At 40.8% G+C, this 20438-nt stretch overlaps 1 protein-coding gene across 5 annotated transcripts in view; it reads left to right on the top strand.

Annotated features, from left to right (window-relative positions):
- Window positions 1-20438, top strand: part of unc13bb (unc-13 homolog Bb (C. elegans)) — a 73440-nt gene that overhangs the window by 38047 nt on the left and 14955 nt on the right. For all 5 annotated transcript variants that reach the window (XR_535103.2, XR_001777130.1, XR_001777131.1 and 2 more), the window contains 19 exons: window positions 5593-5639; window positions 6183-6261; window positions 7307-7312; window positions 8408-8482; window positions 8922-9141; window positions 10160-10387; window positions 10458-10599; window positions 10899-11068; window positions 11777-11892; window positions 12898-13061; window positions 13563-13713; window positions 13948-14016; window positions 14284-14373; window positions 14924-15061; window positions 15137-15267; window positions 15350-15435; window positions 16172-16298; window positions 16373-16469; window positions 16545-16688. Coding sequence is in view for 2 of the 5 variants with exons in the window: in XM_017307754.1 (XP_017163243.1) it covers window positions 5593-5639; window positions 6183-6261; window positions 7307-7312; window positions 8408-8482; window positions 8922-9141; window positions 10160-10387; window positions 10458-10599; window positions 10899-11068; window positions 11777-11892; window positions 12898-13061; window positions 13563-13713; window positions 13948-14016; window positions 14284-14373; window positions 14924-15061; window positions 15137-15267; window positions 15350-15435; window positions 16172-16298; window positions 16373-16469; window positions 16545-16688 (2280 nt within the window). In the remaining 3 variants the exon portion in view is untranslated. The remainder of the gene's footprint in view (window positions 1-5592; window positions 5640-6182; window positions 6262-7306; window positions 7313-8407; window positions 8483-8921; window positions 9142-10159; window positions 10388-10457; window positions 10600-10898; window positions 11069-11776; window positions 11893-12897; window positions 13062-13562; window positions 13714-13947; window positions 14017-14283; window positions 14374-14923; window positions 15062-15136; window positions 15268-15349; window positions 15436-16171; window positions 16299-16372; window positions 16470-16544; window positions 16689-20438) is intronic.

Raw genomic sequence — 20438 nt, 5'->3', positions numbered from 1 at the left:
CAGGACGACCCCCCTGACCCGGAGAAGGCACTCTACCCTTTTCCGGCTCAAGACCATGGCCTCGGATTTGGAGGCACTGAGCCTCATCCCGGCCGCTTCACACTCGGCTGCGAACCACTCCAGTGAGAGCTGCAGATCGCGTTCCGATGAAGCCAACAGGACCACATCATCCGCAAAAAGCAGAGATGCGATCCTAAGGCCACCAAAACGGATCCCCTCAACACCTCGGCTGCGCCTAGAAATTCTGTCCATAAAAGTAATGAACAGAATCGGTGACAAAGGGCAGCCTTGGCGGAGTCCAACTCTCACCGGAAACGAGCCCGACTTACTGYCGGCAATGCGGACCAGACTCTGACACCGGTCATACAGGGACCTGACGGCCCGTATCAAAGGGCCCGGTAACCCATACTCCCGGAGTACCCCCCACAGGGACCCCCGAGGGACACGGTCGAACGCCTTCTCCAAGTCCACAAAACACATGTAGACTGGTTGGGCGAACTCCCATGCACCCTCCAGGACCCTGCTGAGGGTGTAGAGCTGGTCCAGTRTTCCACGACCAGGACGAAAACCACACTGCTCTTCCTGAATCCGAGGTTCGACTATCTGACGGACCCTCCTCTCCAGGACCCCTGAATAGACCTTACCAGGGAGGCTTAAGAGTGTGATCCCCCTGTAATTGGAGCACACCCTCCGGTCCCCCTTTTTAAACAGGGGGACCACCACCCCAGTCTGCCAGTCCAGGGGAACTGCCCCCGATGTCCATGCGATATTGCAGAGTCGCGTTAGCCAACACAACCCCGCAACATCCAGAGCCTTAAGGAACTCCGGGCGGATCTCATCCACCCCCGGGGCCCTGCCACCGAGGAGCTTTTTGACCACCTCGGCGACCTCGTCCCCAGAGATTGGAGAGCCCAGCCCAGAGTCCCCATGCTCAGCTTCCTCAACAGAAGGCATGTTGGTGGGATTGAGGAGGTCTTCGAAGTATTCCGCCCACCGGCCCACAACGTCCCGAGTTGAGGTCAGCAGCGCACCATCCCCACTATAAACAGTGTTGGTGCTGCACTGCTTCCCCCTCCTGAGACGCCGGATGGTGGACCAGAATCGCCTCGAAGCCGTACGAGGCGATTCTGCTCTCCAAACTCCTCCCACGCCCAAGTTTTTGCCTTAGCGACAACCCAAGCCGCATGCCGTTTCGCCCGCCGGTACCCATCAGCTGCTTCTGGAGTCCCACAGGCCAAAAAGGCCCGGTAGGACTCCTTCTTCAGCTTGACAGCATCCCTCACCGAAGGTGTCCACCAACGGGTTCGAGGGTTGCCGCCGCGACAGGCACCAACAACCTTGCGGCCGCAGCTCCGATAGGCCGCCTCGGCAATGGAGGAACGGAACATGGTCCACTCAGACTCAATGTCCCCCACCTCCCCCGGAACGTGTTTGAAGTTCTGCCGGAGATGAGAGTTGAAGCTCCGTCTCACAGGGGACTCCACCAGATGTTCCCAGCAGACCCTCACTACACGTTTGGGCCTGCCAGGTCTGACCGGCTTCCTCCCCCACCACCGGACCACTACCTGGCCAACTCGTCACCAGGTAGTGGTCAGTGGACAGCTCCGCACCTCTTTTCACCCGAGTGTCCAAGACATACGGCCGCAAATCCGATGAGACGATGACAAAGTCAATCATCGAACTGCGGCCTAGGGCGTCCTGGTGCCAAGTGCACATATGGACGCCCTTATGCCTGAACATGGTGTTCGTGATGGACAATCCGTGACGAGCACAGAAATCCAACAACAGAACACCGCTTGGGTTCAGATCGGGGGGGCCGTTCCTCCCAACCACGCCTCTCCAGGTCTCACTGTCATTGCCCACGTGAGCGTTGAAGTCTCCCAGTAGAACAATGGAGTCCCCAGGAGGGGCACTCTCCAGTACCCCCTCTAAGGACTCCAAGAAGGGTGGGTAATCTGAACTGCCGTTCGGCCCGTAAGCACAAACAACAGTCAGAACCCGTCCCCCCACCCGTAGGCGGAGGGAGGCTACCCTCTCGTTCACTGGGGTGAACCCCAACGTACAGGCGCCCAAATGGGGGGCAACAAGTATGCCCACTCCAGCCCGGCGCCTCTCACCGTGGGCATCTCCAGAGTGGAAGTACGTCCAGCCCCTCTCAAGGAGACTGGTTCCAGAACCAGAGCCATGCGTCGAGGTGAGGCCGACTATTTCTAGCCGGAACCTCTCAGCCTCGCACACTAGCTCCGGCTCCTTCCCCACCAGAGAGGTGACGTTCCACGTCCCAAGAGCCAGCTTCTGCAGCCGAGGATCAGACCGCCAGGGTCCCCTCCCTTGGCTGCCGCCCATAGCACAATGCACCCGACCCCTTTGGCCCCTCGGACAGGTGGTGAGCCCATCGGAATGAATTAGATGCATTCTACAGAAAAGCGTGTGAATTGTTTTTTGTTACATACTTTCATAAATTCAGATATTAGGCTAGTATAAGAATAACCACTAATAGTCTAACTATAGCTAATTTTCATCAATAGTAGGAGGTTTAATTTGATTTAATATTAGAAAGGCGGGACATAAAGTGYATGCAGCAATGTGATTTCAACTGTAAATCTGTTTTTTGTTCTATAAAAATTACTAAATAGATTAGCTGTAATTGCTGTTAATGTAATATAACTTCTCTAGTTTAACTAAAAAATGAAATTGCCAGGTGAAGAAATTGTTTATTGGTTGTATTAACAAAATTGCCTAAAAAACTACTGAAATCATGTTTCTTTTTCCCTTCTAACATCGACAAAAAGTCTTACTGTAGGGACTCTCTGTGGCAGAGCTAGCTGTTTTCCCATGCATTGGACCAGTTGACAACGGGATCCAACTACCAGGAATGTTTCCCAAAGGACGGATTGGTGGACAAGATGAAAATCCATTTCAAGTCTCACCAAAAAGGCAAGAGATGCAGACAAAGAGCTCAAAGAGCCCAGACTGTGGGGAAAGCTTGCACAGAAAGCCACTGGGGCTGGAAGGTAATCCCCCTTGTGATGTTTCAGCGGTCAACTCTACCGGCAACAAAGCTAGCATAGCCTCAGTTGGGGAAAAGAGAGTAACTCGGCACCAAGATGGCAGTGCAGCTGGGGATGATGCCAAACATGATGCGCAGAAGAAGATGTCAGTTGAGGAAGCAGGACAAGGTTCTGGTAACATAGTGGAGCACATCCTTAAAGAGTTGAAAGGTATCAATAAGATCCAGGAGGAAATATCTGACCTGAGGCAGTATTTAACATCCGTGCGCGGCTCAGTGGATGAAGTATCTTGTTGTGTCGACGCGGTTCTCAGTGAAATAGGGGAGCTGTACTGCGGAGCATCAGCTGCACCTGAACCGAGTCCAGTTCCTCAAACAGCACGCATCAGACGAGGAAGTCTGGGCAGACAAAACGCAATCATGCGTCTCCATGAGAGAGATCCAAGTCCAGCGTTGGATAACACTGTGTATGGAGAAGATTCAGGCTCTAGAGCACCTAAAGGCTGGCAAGAAGACAACAAAACTGATGATGATGTTCGTCCATTTAGTTTTGGCAACTTGGAGCAGAGTTCAAATCCTGAGCTCTGCCACTTGGAGCGTCATTGTGGGCAGAACTACCACAGCACCAGCTCTCTGTCATCATCTCGGAGCTCAAACTGCCCGGGAGCAGGTTTTCCTTCTGGTGATGCAGAATGCAATATCTGGCGTTGGAGCGAAGAAGATATCTCCTCTTGTGGCCAAGACACTTGGAAGAAGGAACCACAATGTGTTGCAGTGGGATCTTCCCCAAACAGCAGTTCTGAACACCTTTCTCTGTTGTTTGGACAGCAGTACAACTCTTCCTCAAGTTCTTCTAGTAAGGTTGGGTGGAGGACGCCAACCAGTGAAGCTGAAGAGGGAACCCTGGACTGTGACTGCGCTGCAAACTGCCCATTTTCCCGAAGCTCTGGTTACCACACAACGGATGTTTGCGCGAACGACCTCGACAGCGAGCCATCCAGGAGCTTAAGCTGCTCTACCGTGCTGTTGACAGACTGCGATGACGGTTACCCGGTGCAACATTCGCCCTGCGATGAATATCCATCATCTGGAGATACTCTTGATCTGGGGTCGGCTGAGAGTCTGGACAGGGAATGGACAGATCAGAGCCTTTCCAGAGAGGAAGTACTGGAATCATCATCACAAACATCTTCTGAGATAGATTCAGAGACCACTCCCAAAACCCCCATCGACAAGGTTGACGAAACGATCTTAAGCGAGGCTGTGGTCACTTTTAGATCTGCTTTGAAAGGGGAAATGAGGAAGTTTGAAGTCCTCAACCATGAGGGAGTTCATGAGGGAGTTCCTGACTCTCAGTTGTCTCCATCATCAGTTAGACGACCCAGTGAACCYGAAGAGAAGGATGTTCACCAGTTTACCTCTGCAATGGGGGACAGTGGGACCAGTCAAACACATAATACACCAGTCTCTCCACAAGAGTTTCCCACTCCAACTAAGTATAAGTCATTAGAGTTGGCACAAAAAACCGTGGAGAGCAATGGAGAGTTGTCCAGCATTGATGTAACCCCAAACCACAGTCMTGTCGTACGGGCGAAAAGTCTCCTGGAGCCGATCAGCGAAAACGGCCCCCCTGCTGAGGGGGACAAAGCAAAACCAACTGATGCCAGCCATAGAGAGCGAATTGCTAATTTTCAGCGCATATTGAGAGAAAAAAGACAAACACATCGTCAATTCTCCAGATCCACTCAGGGTTCCTACGGGTCTCAGGGATCCCAGGGATCCCAATCTCAAGATGAATTCATTTCAGGTATCTTTAAATTCTTCTTCTTCTCTAACTTTAATAACAATGCCAGAAATTAGGGTTGGGTATTAATTGGTATGAATTGGTTTTATTGATTTATAGTTTTTGAAGATTTAATTTTTGGATCCAACCTGGATGTTGGGGATGAAATTGGATTTCAGCAAAAAATTGCAATGAGTGAACATAGACTTTAATGTGCCTGAATTTTTAAAAAGATCATTTAAACTACTTTATGTAATTTATATTCTCTATGATCTATTGTTTTGTCTTTTTTTCAGAGTTTGGRAGAGAAGAAAATCAGGTTACACATAAAATATTAGCCTTCTTTTTAATTTTTCTCCCATGTTTCCCTCCTGATGTGTTTTTTGTGGAGTTTTTTGTTCTCACTTGTTTCCCGTCTAGAAAACATGAAAACAATATGGGTTGCATGTATTTTATTTTGTTTGCAAGTTTTACGACCAAAACTAAGAGTAAGGGAATATCTGCGTTAAAATATCATTCTGATGGGGAAAACCRATGTCAACAACTGATAAATTCTCCTCCATACTGTTATGAGTCTCTTCCTTTATTTTTATATTTTGACCTTTGTGCTACTAAATAAAATATATTTTTGTTTTTTTTYYYMWTTTYMAMMWYMMMRGGKYMMYWWTTKKWMMRKTWWTKRRKTTWAWWAMYWAWWAARKTTTTTTATGTGACATCAGAGAGGTTAARCTCAACCAGAACCATTTTTCCTTTCCTCCCTAAACGTCTTCAAACTAAAATCTTTAAAATATTCCCACAGGTGAGAGATGTGGAGCCCAACACCAGACAGGCCTGGGTTAAACCAGGGTAAGTTTTACCTTGTTATCAATCCATCAATCAAATTTTATTTGTATAGCACATTTCAGCAGCAAGGCATTTCAAAGTGCTTTACATAATTAAAATAACAGCATGTGACAGTGAATAAACAGTTGGAAAGACGGAAGATAATTTTTTTATTCTTTAAATAAAAAGAGAAAAGGTTAAAAAAGATTAAAAACATTAAAACCTTGTAGGACTTCAATTAAACGTCTCACACCTCAGTTTTAGTTAAAACGCCATTTAACAAGGATTCTCACACCCCTAGATATAGATTTGTTTAACTTGGAAGTTTTCCAGGGGGGCCTTTATATAGAGTGAAAGAGAAATGAAAAGTAGTTAATAACTAGATGAAAAGTAAAGATAAAAACCTTAAAAACATCAGATATCAAAACACGCAATTTAGCCATAAGCAACTCTAAGCAGGTGGGTGTTAAAAGTTTACTGATCACAATGTGAATGCTTTGTCTACCAGTGCAGACAAAATGGAGGTTTTCTGTGTTGAATGAATTTCTGCCCTCATTATGTTGGCAGTGGTGGATCTGGTCTGTATGGAATCGACAGCATGCCAGACCTGCGTAAGAAGAAGCCCATCCCCCTGGTCAGCGACGTGGTCAGTACCGTTCACTCATTATTTCACTTCTATTTTTCAGGTCATGTTTGTTTTAGCTTCAAGTTTTTTATTGTGACACCAACAGATGTCGCTGCTGCGCTCTTAYGTTGCCTTGTGTGCATTTATATGTGTTAAGCTTTCATTTCAGTGTTTTATTGGAAATTCTTACAAAAAACAACAAAACGTATCTCAAAGTTTAACGGGGAAGGAAAATGATGTGATGTTCAAAGTTTTATGCAGAACTTTGGTGGACCAGAACAAAAATGGTATATTTGAACTTCATTTTCTGAATATAGTGGAGTATACTCAGTGTGCTAAAAATATACTTCTAGTCCATATTTTAGTGTTTTAAGAATACTTTTATTAATAACTAAAACTGAAATATATAWTTTTTGCTATTTTAATAGTTTAAAATATTATACATATACTTGCCTAGCATATTACTTTTAGCATCCTATTTATACACTAAAACATACTTATTAAACTATTCTTGAAGTTAACCCATGCCATATTTACACTACAATGCAATTTACAAAATCATAAGAATATTAGAATATTGAGATTCTAAAACATATCATGTTTTAGAAGATATTTACAAATATCTACCCAAGTTATTAAAAACTCTAACGAAAACAAAGAGCTTCTGTGAAAGTAAGGTCTTTAGCTAAAAAACATATGTGAAAGAAAAAAGTTCATATTTGCATGTAAAAATATAAACATGATATTGTATCCAGGATGAAGTCCTTCTCTGTCCAAAAAAGTGAGCATTTCCGTATAAAAATGTAAACAAAGTAGCATCTCCAACTGAAAACATATCAAAAGGGCACAACTGTGAAACCAGAAATAAACATTTGGATAGGAACAAAAACATACTTTACGACTTCTATGTACTATATGATCTTCTACATGTAAGTTTATTAAAGGGTGATAACTTAATACGAATGTRTGTAGTGAAAAACGAATGCTAATTTTTCTCTCCCTCCTCTCCTAAACCTGAAACTATTCCCCCACAACTCTCTTGAATGCATTCTCTCTTCCTGGTCAGGCTATGGTAAGTTATAGACGCAGATGCCCCTCCCCTTTTCCTGCTGGGGTAAAAATAGATAAAAAACATCAAGTAGGGGGTGATAACGCATCTAGCAGCATGGTGCACCGGTTTAATCTGAATAGAAACCTGCATGCACCCTGTAGGTCCTGGGCGACTTTCCTTCCTGCTTCATATTATCAATTATATATTATTCACCAATCATTCCCTCACCCTGTGGCTTTCCTGACTTCTGTTAGTTAAAAACTAGTTTAAATTAGTGACTCCAGGGCACTAACACAGTTCACATTGCAAAATCACAAAATATTACCAAGTATTTTGGTCTAGATTGTTGCACAAATATCTTAGTTCACATAAAATAAGACAAAACTAATTTACATGCAACTTTTCAGCAAGATATAGGAGCTTGTTCAGTAAATAATTCCTTAATATTGATGAAAAACTACTAGTACTGGCAGATTATTTCACTTGCAACTTCAGAAAAATGTATTCTTACAAGTGAAATAATTTGCCCGTTACCTAGTAACCCCAGCGGAATTCCGCCCGTTACCTAGCAACCTAAATCTGGGCTATACAAAATATGTTCATTACATTTTTTTCACTAATTTTTTTACATGAAATAATTCTTAGATAAGATTTCAGTTTGGTTATTATTATTTCACTTAGAAAATGGCAAAATATCTTGTTTTAAGTGAAATAATCTCCCAGTAGAACYGATTTTAAAAAATGACTAACTTAAAACAGGCTGCTTTATTATGCCGTAGAGTTGTTTGTAAATTACTTTCCTCATTTCAGTGTAATAGGATATTTGCACTAGAAACTAAACCAAATTTACTTGGTAAGCAAAGTGCTGTTATTCTGTTTCGGACTTCTGGTCTAAATTTCCTGTTAATCTCCAGCTGCCTAAAACTAACAACACTCACATGGGTTTTTGACTGAAAAGAAAACCAAACTGTGCTAACCCCACTGACCTCTCCTTTAACCACCATCACTCCAAATTGCTACAGCAATAAAAACGGAGCTGCATTGGGTTTTTATTTTTTTGTGTGGCGCATAAATTTGTTTACTGGATGCAAACTTATGCAAATGTTCCCTGTTCAGTCGCTCGTTCAAGCCAGGAAGGCAGGGATCGCCTCTGCCATGGCGGCACGGTCCTCATTCAAGGACGAGGAGCTGGTRAGTAAAACTAACTTGCTTTTTTATTTTATCTGCCTTTTTTTCAAGGCCGCATGTGGGTTTTTAGAAAGAATACKCATTTAAAGGTTACACCTACAGCGTAAACCAGATATTTACAGATAAACATGTTTTTCCTCACAGTCTGAAGTTAAGTCAGACCAAACTTTTCTTTCTCTTAGAATTACCAAAATGATCCCTACTTGCTAAATTCAAATGGTGAGAATATATTTTAGAGATGTTTTCTGTTACATTTGGTCAGTATCCCAGATAACAGTCTGTTGGGTTTACATCGACAAGCTTCTGAATGGTTAATTGGAGTCACACTTGCTTTCTGGTCTGATTTAACTTCAAAGAATGAGTAAAAATTAGTTTTTGTCTTTTTATTCACCYGTATCTGCCCACCTTACATAATAAACACATGATCTCCAACTATTCGTAGAAAAACCACGTGTACAAGAAGACCCTGCAGGCGCTCATCTACCCCATTTCCTGCACCACGCCGCATAACTTTGAGGTGTGGACCGCCACCACTCCCACTTACTGCTATGAGTGTGAGGGGCTGCTGTGGGGAATYGCCCGCCAAGGCATGCGTTGCTCCGAGTGCGGCGTCAAGTGCCATGAAAAGTGCCAAGAGCTTCTTAATGCGGATTGTTTACAACGTGAGTATAGACGAGCTTCATTTTATTGTTTACATCTGGAAATTTTACGCATGTCCACAAAAGTGGAGGACAAAAAGACGATTCTTTTACATGCCGTCCTGCTAACGAATTGAAACCTGTTAATGTAGACATGATTCATTAGGGCTATGTGCCACAGGAAAGAGAAAACTAACAGAAAAACCGTTAAAGACCCATTCAAAACCACTTGTATTTTTCTTTTTTCTCACTCTCCGTGTTTTTCTAAGCTACTCGTTGCCATAGCAATGGACGACACCACAACTTTATACAAAAGAATTCAACATCAACAAAGACTCAAACATTTCCCCAATATAGAACAAAACATTCAGTCCRTTAGTTTGATGTTTTTAGGCTAGATCTCCATTTTGTGATTATTAATAAGTGATCATTGTGGTAGATTAGCTACCGCTGCTATTAGCTAAGCTAACATAGCAGTGCTTGATTAGCTAATTTAAGCACTTGTTGTACTGATGATCTGTCAGAGTTAATGTGTTGGCAGCCATTTTTATATTTTTTTAACTGAACCGAAACGCACCGAATTCCACATCACATCTACACGTTAATGTTGTCATAGTCAACCTAGCATAACGGAGCTACTCCCCTCGYTGTTTTTTCTTAAAGGCCCTTTTTATCTAGTTGTTGTAGTGTTGATATTATTTAGCAAAGAGTTGCTAAATAAGGAAAAGAGTTGCGTCTTTTTTCTATTAAATTATCAAGYGTACATTTATCATGCATTTTGACAACTTCAAAGCTAATACCAATGGTAATCATCGTTGGTGAGTAGTTTMATTACAAAACCGAGTTTAAAAAACACCAATTAAATTAGCCCTTCTGAATTTACTGGATATATTTACTGGAAACTAAATTTGCTATATATTTTCTAAATACTTATTTTTCTCTGCTATTAGCACATTAGTGGATTAGCCCTCCACTGGCAGTGGGTGCGCCACATTCTGTCAGTTGATGTTTCCGGCGTTTTGATTTTTGGTTGAATTTTTAGGTGCGGCTGAGAAAAGCTCCAAACACGGAGCAGAGGACCGTACCCAGAATATCATCATGGCCATGAAAGACAGGATGAAGATCAGAGAGAGGAACAAGCCAGAGATCTTTGAGCTGATCAGGGAGGTGTTCGTCGTCACCAAAGCCATTCACGCTCAGCAAATGAAGACCATCAAGCAGAGCGTGTTGGACGGGACGTCCAAGTGGTCGGCCAAGATCACCATCACAGGTACCACTCTGATCAATACCTTTGTTTACAGGTTAATCTCTGTGTACGATTATGTTTGTCTTTGTTTCAGTGGTTTGTGCGCAGGGACTTCAGGCGAAAGACAAGACCGGTTCCAGTGACCCGTATGTGACCGTCCAGGTGGGCAAGACAAAGAAGAGAACCAAGACCATTTATGGAAACCTCAACCCAGTATGGGAGGAAAAGTTCCACTTGTGAGTAAAGAATCCTCTTGATTTGGAAATAAAAAAAAAAMCCAACATTTTTTTAATTTGCTTTTTTTGTTTTGACGATGCCTTTGGCAGTTAAATGTATGTTCCTGGAAAACATGTTAATTTTCCTTTAAAAGTTTCTTTTATTTTTATTTATCTTACAAATATGGTTGCATTTAAAGGGAGTCAAATGGATTAAATGCCAACACGCATTATTGAAACRGGAAATAACTGGCCAAACAGAAACTTTTCTTTCTTTTTATGGTAAGCTTGTATCTTTTTTAAATTTTTTTTTTCTTTAGCGAGTGCCATAATTCTTCAGATCGCATCAAAGTTCGCGTTTGGGACGAAGACGATGACATCAAGTCCAGAGTGAAGCAGCGCCTGAAGAGGGAGTCTGACGATTTCCTGGGTCAGAGTATCATCGAAGTTCGAACTCTGAGTGGAGAAATGGACGTCTGGTACAACCTGGGTCAGTACAGAGKGGACAAATGCAAATATGGCCACCAGAACAGAACAACAAAGGTTCACACAATAACAAAAAAATGAAAATCAGATTWGCAATAACAGCACTAAGCAATGATAATACTGTGTTGTTGTCGTATTGTAGCATTAGCTTCTGCTAAATATCTTCTTGGTGCAGAGTTTTAGTGTCATCTTTAGCAAAGTACTGTGTTAGTGTGGTGATTTAGCATTAGCTTCTGCTAAGTATTGTGTTAGTGAAGTGCTTGCACACTGACTTCAGCTAAATCACATGTTGTTGTAGCCCTTTAGCATTAGCAGAACTAACTTTTTGGCTAGCATTCCCCACCTTTGATTATAACCAGCTGTGACATTATGCCATAAAACATTCCCAAACCATTTGGTCCTYTTTCTCCTTTCTTCCCATTTCCTGTTTTTTCAACACAAGATAATCAGATAGCTGGAAATCATCCGTTCTGCTGACGTGTGAAAATTGCCCCTAATAACGACCCTGTCAGGCAAATAGCAGGCTGAGCAGCTCACTATCAGYCGGAGGACTTCTATTAGCGCTGCAGAAACAAAGACTCCCTGCAATGGAGCTGCCATGTTGATAACCTGTAATTACAGTGAACAGATCTGGCTTGAGGTGCTGTGGAGCTGCAGCCGAATTATGAATCCAGAAAGGTGCAAATGTCCAAATGACTGTGTTTAATTACAGAGAAGCGGACGGACAAGTCGGCCGTGTCGGGAGCCATTCGCCTCCAAATCAAYGTGGAGATCAAAGGAGAGGAGAAAGTGGCTCCGTACCACGTCCAGTACACCTGTCTGCATGAGGTATCGCCTTCAGATGCATCTCCATAATACAGAAGAGGATCAGGGCCACTGAGAAAAAGTCACAAGTTTGAGAAAAATGTCTAAATTCTGAGAAAAATTKTAAATTTTGAGAAAAAGCCAGACTTCTGATATTAATGTCAAAATTCCTAGAAAAGTCAGAAGTTTGAGAGAAAAAAGGACAGAATGTTGRTTTAAATTTCACATATTGGTCAAAAATAACACAGAGGTTCTTTAATTTGTCACTGGATGCCGATTTAATGTATCTGAAGAACACATTGCGGTTATCACTTGTTGCATGTGGAACAGTTTTATTCCACTTTTTCCTTACAATAAACTTCCTATTGCGTTTGGACACCACATTATGCAAACAGCCACGTTGTTTGGAGCTCATTTTCTGACTTTTCTTCCATGTAGGTCCTTGTAAGACGTCACTACTCCTCACGTGGATCAATGTTTTTAATGTTTTTATCTTTTTTAAACTTTTTCAAAATCTCTTTCTCACTGTTTATTCAATATCACATGCTGTTTTTATTTTAATTATGTAAAGCACTTTGAAATGCCTTTCTGCTGAAATGTGCTATACAAATAAAATTTGATTGATTGATTGATTGATAGCTGATGTCAGTGAGYGAACAGAAAACTTACATGTCTGTTTTTAAAACTGTTTTATTCTATAATCTTGTTTTCAAAATTTACTGAAMACGGATGACAGTCTGATATTCACCAGTTTTTAAGGACCGTGTTTTTGTTTTGTCCTGTAGGTCATGTGATCAGAGCCAAACATGTTTCCGTTCTTCAGCAGGAACAAATAGAGTTTTGTTGGATTTGGTTATAAGCTTATTACAGCCTTATAAAACCAATAATCCCATAATCAGAAAACCCAAAACCTTCCAACCAGTCACAACATGATTTCAAATTAATGAAAGTCCTTCATCTTCCATGTTGCTGATGCTTAATTCCCTATTATCCTCTGGTTCTGAATGGTTTTCCTTCTATCCGCTGCAGAACCTGTTCCACTTCTCTACCGATGTTCTGGGTCAGGGCGCGGTCCGGATCCCCGAGGCCAGAGGAGACGATTCGTGGAAACTTTACTTTGACGACGTGGCGCAGGAGATAGTCGACGAGTTTGCAATGCGCTACGGGATCGAGGCCATCTACCAGGCCATGACGTGAGTCCACTTCCTGTCAGTCAAAATTAAAAACCTGCTCTTCAGACCGAGGGTGTTCAAAGTGAGGTTCGGGGGCCATTTCCTAACCCTGGATTGATTTTTATGCGGCGCCCCAACCACAACTCAAGAATAAGTTGGGACAAAGCTACGACGTTGAAATCAAAATCTAGTCTTTTCTCTTTGTTTCTTGTTAAATCTTATGTCATTCTTCATACGTAACGCAGAACTTATGCTAAAATGGAAGTTATTCTAAAATGAAAGTTTAGGATAACTTCCAATTTATCAAAATTCTGTTTTAGCATTTATTTTGAAATGGAAGTCATACTAGCATAACTTTAGTTTTAACATATCTTCCATTTTTGCCACCACGACCATCACAGCATAACTTCGATTGTGGCTTTTTGATGTAGTGTTGCTTTAGTAGTGTTGGCCCTTCTTGGCCACCGTACATCCTGACCAACGTTTTTCCTCACCTAACCTTGACTGTGTCTCTGTCTCCAGACACTTTGCCTGCTTGTCCACTAAGTACATGTGTCCTGGGGTTCCTGCAGTGATGAGCAGCCTGCTGGCTAACATCAACGCTTTCTACGCCCACACCACCGCCTCCACCAACGTGTCCGCCTCCGACCGATTCGCTGCTTCCAACTTTGGGGTTTGTACAGCTGTAGCACAAACAACACCACCTTCATCATCATCTTCTTTTTCTTTTTTCCTTTTTCTTTTTCTTCTTCTTCTTTTTTTCCTTTTTCTTTTCTTTTTCCTTTTCTTCTTCTTTTTTTCCTTATTCTTTTCTTTTTTTCTCTCTCTTTGTCCAACATTTCTCCCTACGGTTTGCTATTATTAATGTAGGGCACAATTTTACATTTCTTCTTTCCTCACATTACAGAAAGAGCGTTTTGTCAAGCTTCTAGACCAGCTTCACAACTCCTTACGTATTGATCTCTCTACCTATCGGGTAAGTTTTGTATATAAAACGCCTCAAAGATGTTTAAAAATCTGTTGGTATATTTTCACTCAGAAAAGTTAATACGTTTACATGTAAAGGAAGTGACTTTACATTCCAAGCACCAAACTATTGGTTACACAAAATGGAAAATAATCTAGAAATTAAAGTTTATTGATATTGAAGAGAAATTCTTGCGATATTATTCCATTTCCGTTATCTTACTTGAAAATCGTTTAGCCCATCAGTGCATCCCTAAAGTTAGTTTTTTCTGTGCAGAACCACTTTCCTGCCAGCAGCAAAGATCGGCTGCAAGATTTGAAATCAACAGTGGATCTTCTGACCAGCATCACCTTCTTCAGGATGAAGGTACCAAACAACCTCAAGTTCTGTATTTCTTCATTTTCATGCTTCATGTTAACTTAACATGCTTGTTTTTGTATATTTTTTTCCTAGGTATTTTGTATTCTACCATGTTAGCTTCTTTGTTGGTCCAATATGGCCGACTTCACCACAGGTTCACTGGACTTATTCTAATAAGACAGTAAAAAACTCAAGCTGGTGGCTAAAATCAGCCCAGCAGCTTCTGCCCCACGGTTACTGATGGCAACAGAAAAAAGGGGAGGGGCTGTCAGTTAATGGTTGCTACGGTAACCACCAACTGCCAAGCTCAGCGCAGCAGAACTTAAGTAGCAAAAAAATGCCAAGAGAAAAACTGGATAAAAGTTTTTCAGACAGTTAAAATCTAAATAATGAAATAATGAAAAGTTTATATTGTGATATTTCTTTCCATATAGGACACTGATAGTGGATCGGTTCACGGTTAGCTGAGCTGGTTCTGGATCTGCTGAAGCTGATGAACCTCCTGATGGTTCCAGGAACTGTTGTAACCTGATTTAGTTGTTTTTTTTTCTCTCAGGTGCAGGAGTTACAGTCTCCGCCCAGAGCCAGTCAGGTGGTGAGGGACTGCGTCAAAGCCTGCCTCAACTCCACCTACGACTACATCTTCAACAACTGCCACGAACTCTACAGCAGACAGTACCAGCCTGCTGACGCAGTGAGTGACGCATTATGGGGATTCTGTTAGATTCATGGCGGTTTTTATTTGGTAAAGTTGAGGTTTAATTTCCAGAACAAGGAGGAGCTTCCCCTGGAGGAGCAGGGCCCCAGCATCAAGAACCTGGACTTCTGGCCCAAACTCATCATGCTCATCGTCTCCATCATAGAGGAGGACAGGAACTCCTACACACCTGTTCTCAATCAGTCAGTCGTCCGTTTTGGTCTACGGCTTGTTTGTTTTTTCCTCAAAATGGTTTTGATTTCTGAGTGAAATCTTTTCTACCAGGTTTCCACAGGAACTGAGTGTTGGAAAAGTTTCAGCTGAAGTCATGTGGACGTTGTTCGCTCAGGACATGAAGTACGCTCTGGAAGGTTGGTCTCAGTTAAATACCTTTAGATCTTTACATGATTCTTTTTTTGTTAGATTTTCCTCAAATTGACTTAGTGTGTGAAAAAAGTTGTGAATTTTTCCCAAATTCACAACTTTTAAGGATTTGAAATTATGGAACGATTAATCGCAATTAATCGATTATTGAAATAACTGTCAACTAATGCAGTAATTGATTAATTGTTATCCAAAATACACAAACTAAAAAAAAAACCCAACATATTCAGAGCTGTAATTAAGACAAAACTATAAAGTATATACACATTTCACATTTAAGATAAAAACACTTTTTCTTTTATATTCATGAAAGGAGTGTTATATTGTTACATTTTAGGCAATAAAATGTCTTTCTTATTTAAAATCTATTCAAATTACTTTTATTTCCATCTTTTAATGTTTTTCTAAAGTTTTATAGAAAAGGCTTAATTTAGCGTAGCCTGTTGTGAATGCTAAGGCCAGTTAGCATGACGCTAGATAAACGGCTTTCCCATGGCGGTAAGTTGTACATGAGGATGATTGGCAGCGCTAGGCTCTGATTGGTTGTTTTTGGAGGTGGAGACCGATCTTCCCACAGATTGTCTGACTCACTCTGACAGTTGTAACAAATATGTTAAAGTTTTGTTGTTTTTCTCTGTAAAAGTTACATACTGTAGCTTTAATTGTATTGCTAACGGCAGGATTTGTTTGGTTTATAAAAATTGTTTTGTGTTTTTTCTGCAGAGCACGAGAAGCACCGACTGTGTAAAAGCACCGACTACATGAACCTGCACTTTAAAGTCAAGTGGCTCTACAATGAATACGTCAAGGAGCTTCCCATCTTTAAGGATGTCGTTCCTGAATATCCATCGTGAGGTTTTAAACTTTTCAAGCAGAGACTAAAATGTGTGGATGTTGGTGCTAACGGTTGTTTTTCTGTTTTAGTTGGTTTGTGCAGTTCGTTCTGCAGTGGTTGGATGAAAACGAGGATGTGTCGATGGAGTTCATGAATGGAGCGCTGGAGAGAGACAAGAAAGACGGAGTAGGAACATTCAGCTGTCATTTCTCTGTTCTTACCAGTAGCTGCTGTTTCCACACTAAACCCAGTCTGATCCAGTTCCAGCAGACGTCTGAGCACGCGCTGTTCTCCTGCTCCGTGGTGGACATCTTCACCCAGCTCAACCAGAGCTTCGAGATCATCAAGAAGCTGGAATGTCCCGACCCCAGCGTCATGGCTCACTACAGCCGCCGCTTCTCCAAGGTAAACCTCAAAACCTATTGTTTCTTTAATAGTCTCCTTATTAGTAATACATTTACTCTTGATATTTTAAAAGGACTTTTTTTAATGTATTGTCTTGTTAATTTTATAAAAGACTTTGGACACACTGCTATAAAGTGTTGAATAATCTTTTATCAATAGAAGTGGTGGGAACCCTTAAATAAAAAAAATTTGCTCTGCTAACCATAAAGGACTAACCAGAAATATTAGTCCTGCTAATGCTAAATTGTTGTGCTAACATGGTATTTAGTGGAAGCTAATGCTGAACACTATACCAGCATGTTATTTAGTGGAAGTTGAGACGACAGTGTTGTGCAAACAAGGTACTTAGCAGAAGTTAATGCCAAAGTCCTGCATCAATAGGCTTCTCAGAGGAAGCTAATGCTAAAGTGCTGTTGCAACACAGTATTTAGCAAAAGACGGCACTAAAGCGCTACACCAACATGATATTTAGAGAGAGCTAATGCTAAAGAGATATAGCCAGGGGTGAAAGTAGGGGGTACGGCAGGTTACTGCGTACCCCTAAAAGATTTAGGATACGTAGTACCTGCAAGAGAGGGGAGCGGCTGTCTGCTGTATAAAATCAGTGGGTTCACTGTGCAGCAGTGAGTTCACCCACTAATCAGCCGTGACTGATTMGTTTTTCAAGAACAATCTAAAACACGACTTAATCAGTTAATAAATAACTTTTTTCCCATTCCATATTGTTTCTGAACTGTTCGTGCTGTAGAGCAGGGCTGCAACACGTCGATCGCTGAGGGTTTTGAGTCGATCTCAGCATGAGGTGACAAACTGAACGGCGTCAGGAGGCTGAGAGCAGAACGTCCTCCTCTGGGTCCTTATTAAAACGTTCGTAACTTTATTAAAGAACAACAAAAAAATCAACAAAATGTGTTCAAATTAATGACCCAACAACAATAATAATATCAGTGATTATTGTTTCAATAAGGTGTTGCACAATTGTGCACTTTTCGGTTCCATTATCAAAATAATGAGCAGAGCAGGAGTTTAAAATTAACTCATCAACCACCTCTGTGTTCATGAGAGGCTTATTAATGATCGCAAAATAAATATCAAGCCTGCAAACCTAATATCATAATGGACTGAACGTTTTTAACATAATCTCTGGTCGGCTTGTGGAGCGCAGGAGGTTGCCATGGCAACGGGTGTGCTTAAATGACAGAGAGAGACGGAGAATAAAAATGTGCGAGTGGTTTAGAGTTGATCACCCGTTCAGGTTGTTTTACCTTTGTCTTGGCTCATCACAGCCGCTGTAATTTCTGAACGTTCAGTAAACGACAAACTTGGACTATATATATATATATATATATATATATATATCAGTGATGTGCGGTGAGGTTCATTACTGGTGAGACACTGACATATGACTTAGACACCATGCATGTTATTGGACCTACAGAAAAATAGGAAAAATATCCCAACTTCAGAAGATGAGCTTTAACCTAACAGCTCTGTAGTTCCTCCTATCAGTATGACTCAGGGTGAGGAGGCGCCATGTTAGGAAGAGAAGTAGAATCTGCAGGATCTTCAGAACAAACAGGCCATGATGCTGGGCTACTGATTTTCCCTCTGTCTGGACACAGGATCAATATAACCAGTTTAAAAGCTAAATTAATGATTATATGGCAGACATGGAAACCTGGGATGCACTCCATGCCATGATGTTCAGAATTTAGGTCTCATGGCATCTCAAGGTGTCAACATTGCAGCCTGTGGGCTGAGGGAGGAAATACAGCTTTATTTTGTAGCAATTCAAGATATATATATATATATATATAATCAGTGACGTGCGGTCACCTACTTTGCTTCTGAGCATTTGAATGGGAAAATGCGAAAATCCAGCGATTTTGAAGAAAAACAGAATTGGTTAAGCTAAGTAAAAGTAAATACTTTATACTACAAACCACAGGGTGAAAATGGCAATAAAAATGATTTTATATTATATATTATTTTTCCATGATGACGGGTGAGACAGAGCCTCACCTGCCTCCCCTGACCGCACGTCACTATATATGTATGTATGTATGGATGGATGGATGGATGGATAGTTTTTGGGTTTTTTTGTACCCCCGAGAATTTAAATTTAAAACTACTTTCACCCATATATTTTATTTTTTATATATATATGTCGGATATATATTTATTCTTTAGTTTACATATTTGTTTTTTATTTCTTATTATGTCAGTTTTGGTCTTCCATATGTCTAGTTGTAGATTCTATTTATCGATCTATAGATCTATAGATCTATCGATCGATCGATCGGACCTCTGCCTACTGGATCATTTCAGTGGAGATTTCAGACTGTGGCAGGAAGCCGGAGTGCCYGGAGAGAAACCTATCTATAGATCTATCTATCTATCTACAGCTCCATATCTATCTATCTGTCTATCTGTCTATAGATCTGTCTATCTGTCTATCTGTCTATAGATCTGTTTTTCTGTCTATCGATCTGTTTATCTGTCTATCGATCTGTTTATCTGTCTATAGATCTATCTATAGATCTGTATCTCTATCTTTCTATAGATCTATCTATCTATAGATCTGTCTACTATCTATAGCTCTGTCTATCTGTATCTACAGATCTGTCTATCTATAGATCTATCTATAGATCTGTCTATCTAGCTATAGATATCTGTATCTGTCTATAGATCTATCTATCTATAGATCTATATCTATCTATAGTTATATATCTATCTATAGAGTTATATATCTATCTATAAATCTGTATCTATCTCTATGTATCTATAGATATCTATCTATAGATAGATATCTGGCGTGATATATAGATCTGTAGATCTATATAGATCTATATCTATAGTTATATATCTATCTATAGATMTATCTCTATAGATCTGTCTATCTATCTATAGATCTGTATCTGTCTGTATAGATCTATCTATAGATATCTATCTATATAGAGCTATCTATAGATCTGTATCTATAGATCTGTTTTTATGGATCTATCTATCAATCTATCTATAGATGTATCTATCTATAGATCTGTCTATCTGTCTATAGATCTATCTGTCTATCTATAGATGTATATCTATAGATCTGTTTATATGGATTTATCTATAGATCTATCCATCTATAGATCTCTATCTATATATCTCTATCACTATCTATAGATATATCTATCTGTAGATCTCTCTATTATCTATCTATCTATAGATATATATCTATCTATAGATCTACCTATAGATCTGTTTATATAGATCTATCTATATATCTATCCATCTATAGATCTCTATATATCTCTATCGATCTATCCATAGATCTATCTATCTATAGATCTGTCTATCAACCTATAGATCTCTATCTGTCTATCTATAGAGCTGTCTATCTGTATAGATCTATCTATCTAGAGATCTGTCTATAGATCTGTCTATCTGTCTATCTATATATCTGTATCTATATATCTATAGATATCTATAGATCTATCTATAGATCTGTCGATCTATCTATAGATCTATCTATCTGTCTATAGATCTATCTATCTATAGATCTGTCTGTCGATCTGTCTGTCTATCTATCGATCGATCGATCGGACCTCTGCCTACTGGATCATTTCAGTGGAGATTTCAGACTGTGGCAGGAAGCCGGAGCGCCCGGAGAGAAACCTGCAAACAGGAAACCTGTCRAATCTTTTTACCTTTTGTCCTCTGGTGTCTGATCATCTCTTCTCGTAAATGTAAATGAATCCGTTGTTG

Source organism: Poecilia reticulata, linkage group LG12 (assembly GCF_000633615.1).
Source record: "Poecilia reticulata strain Guanapo linkage group LG12, Guppy_female_1.0+MT, whole genome shotgun sequence".
NCBI lineage: Eukaryota > Metazoa > Chordata > Actinopteri > Cyprinodontiformes > Poeciliidae > Poecilia > Poecilia reticulata.
The sequence above is the reverse complement of the archived record's forward strand: the minus strand, read 5'-3'. Positions and strand labels throughout refer to the sequence as shown.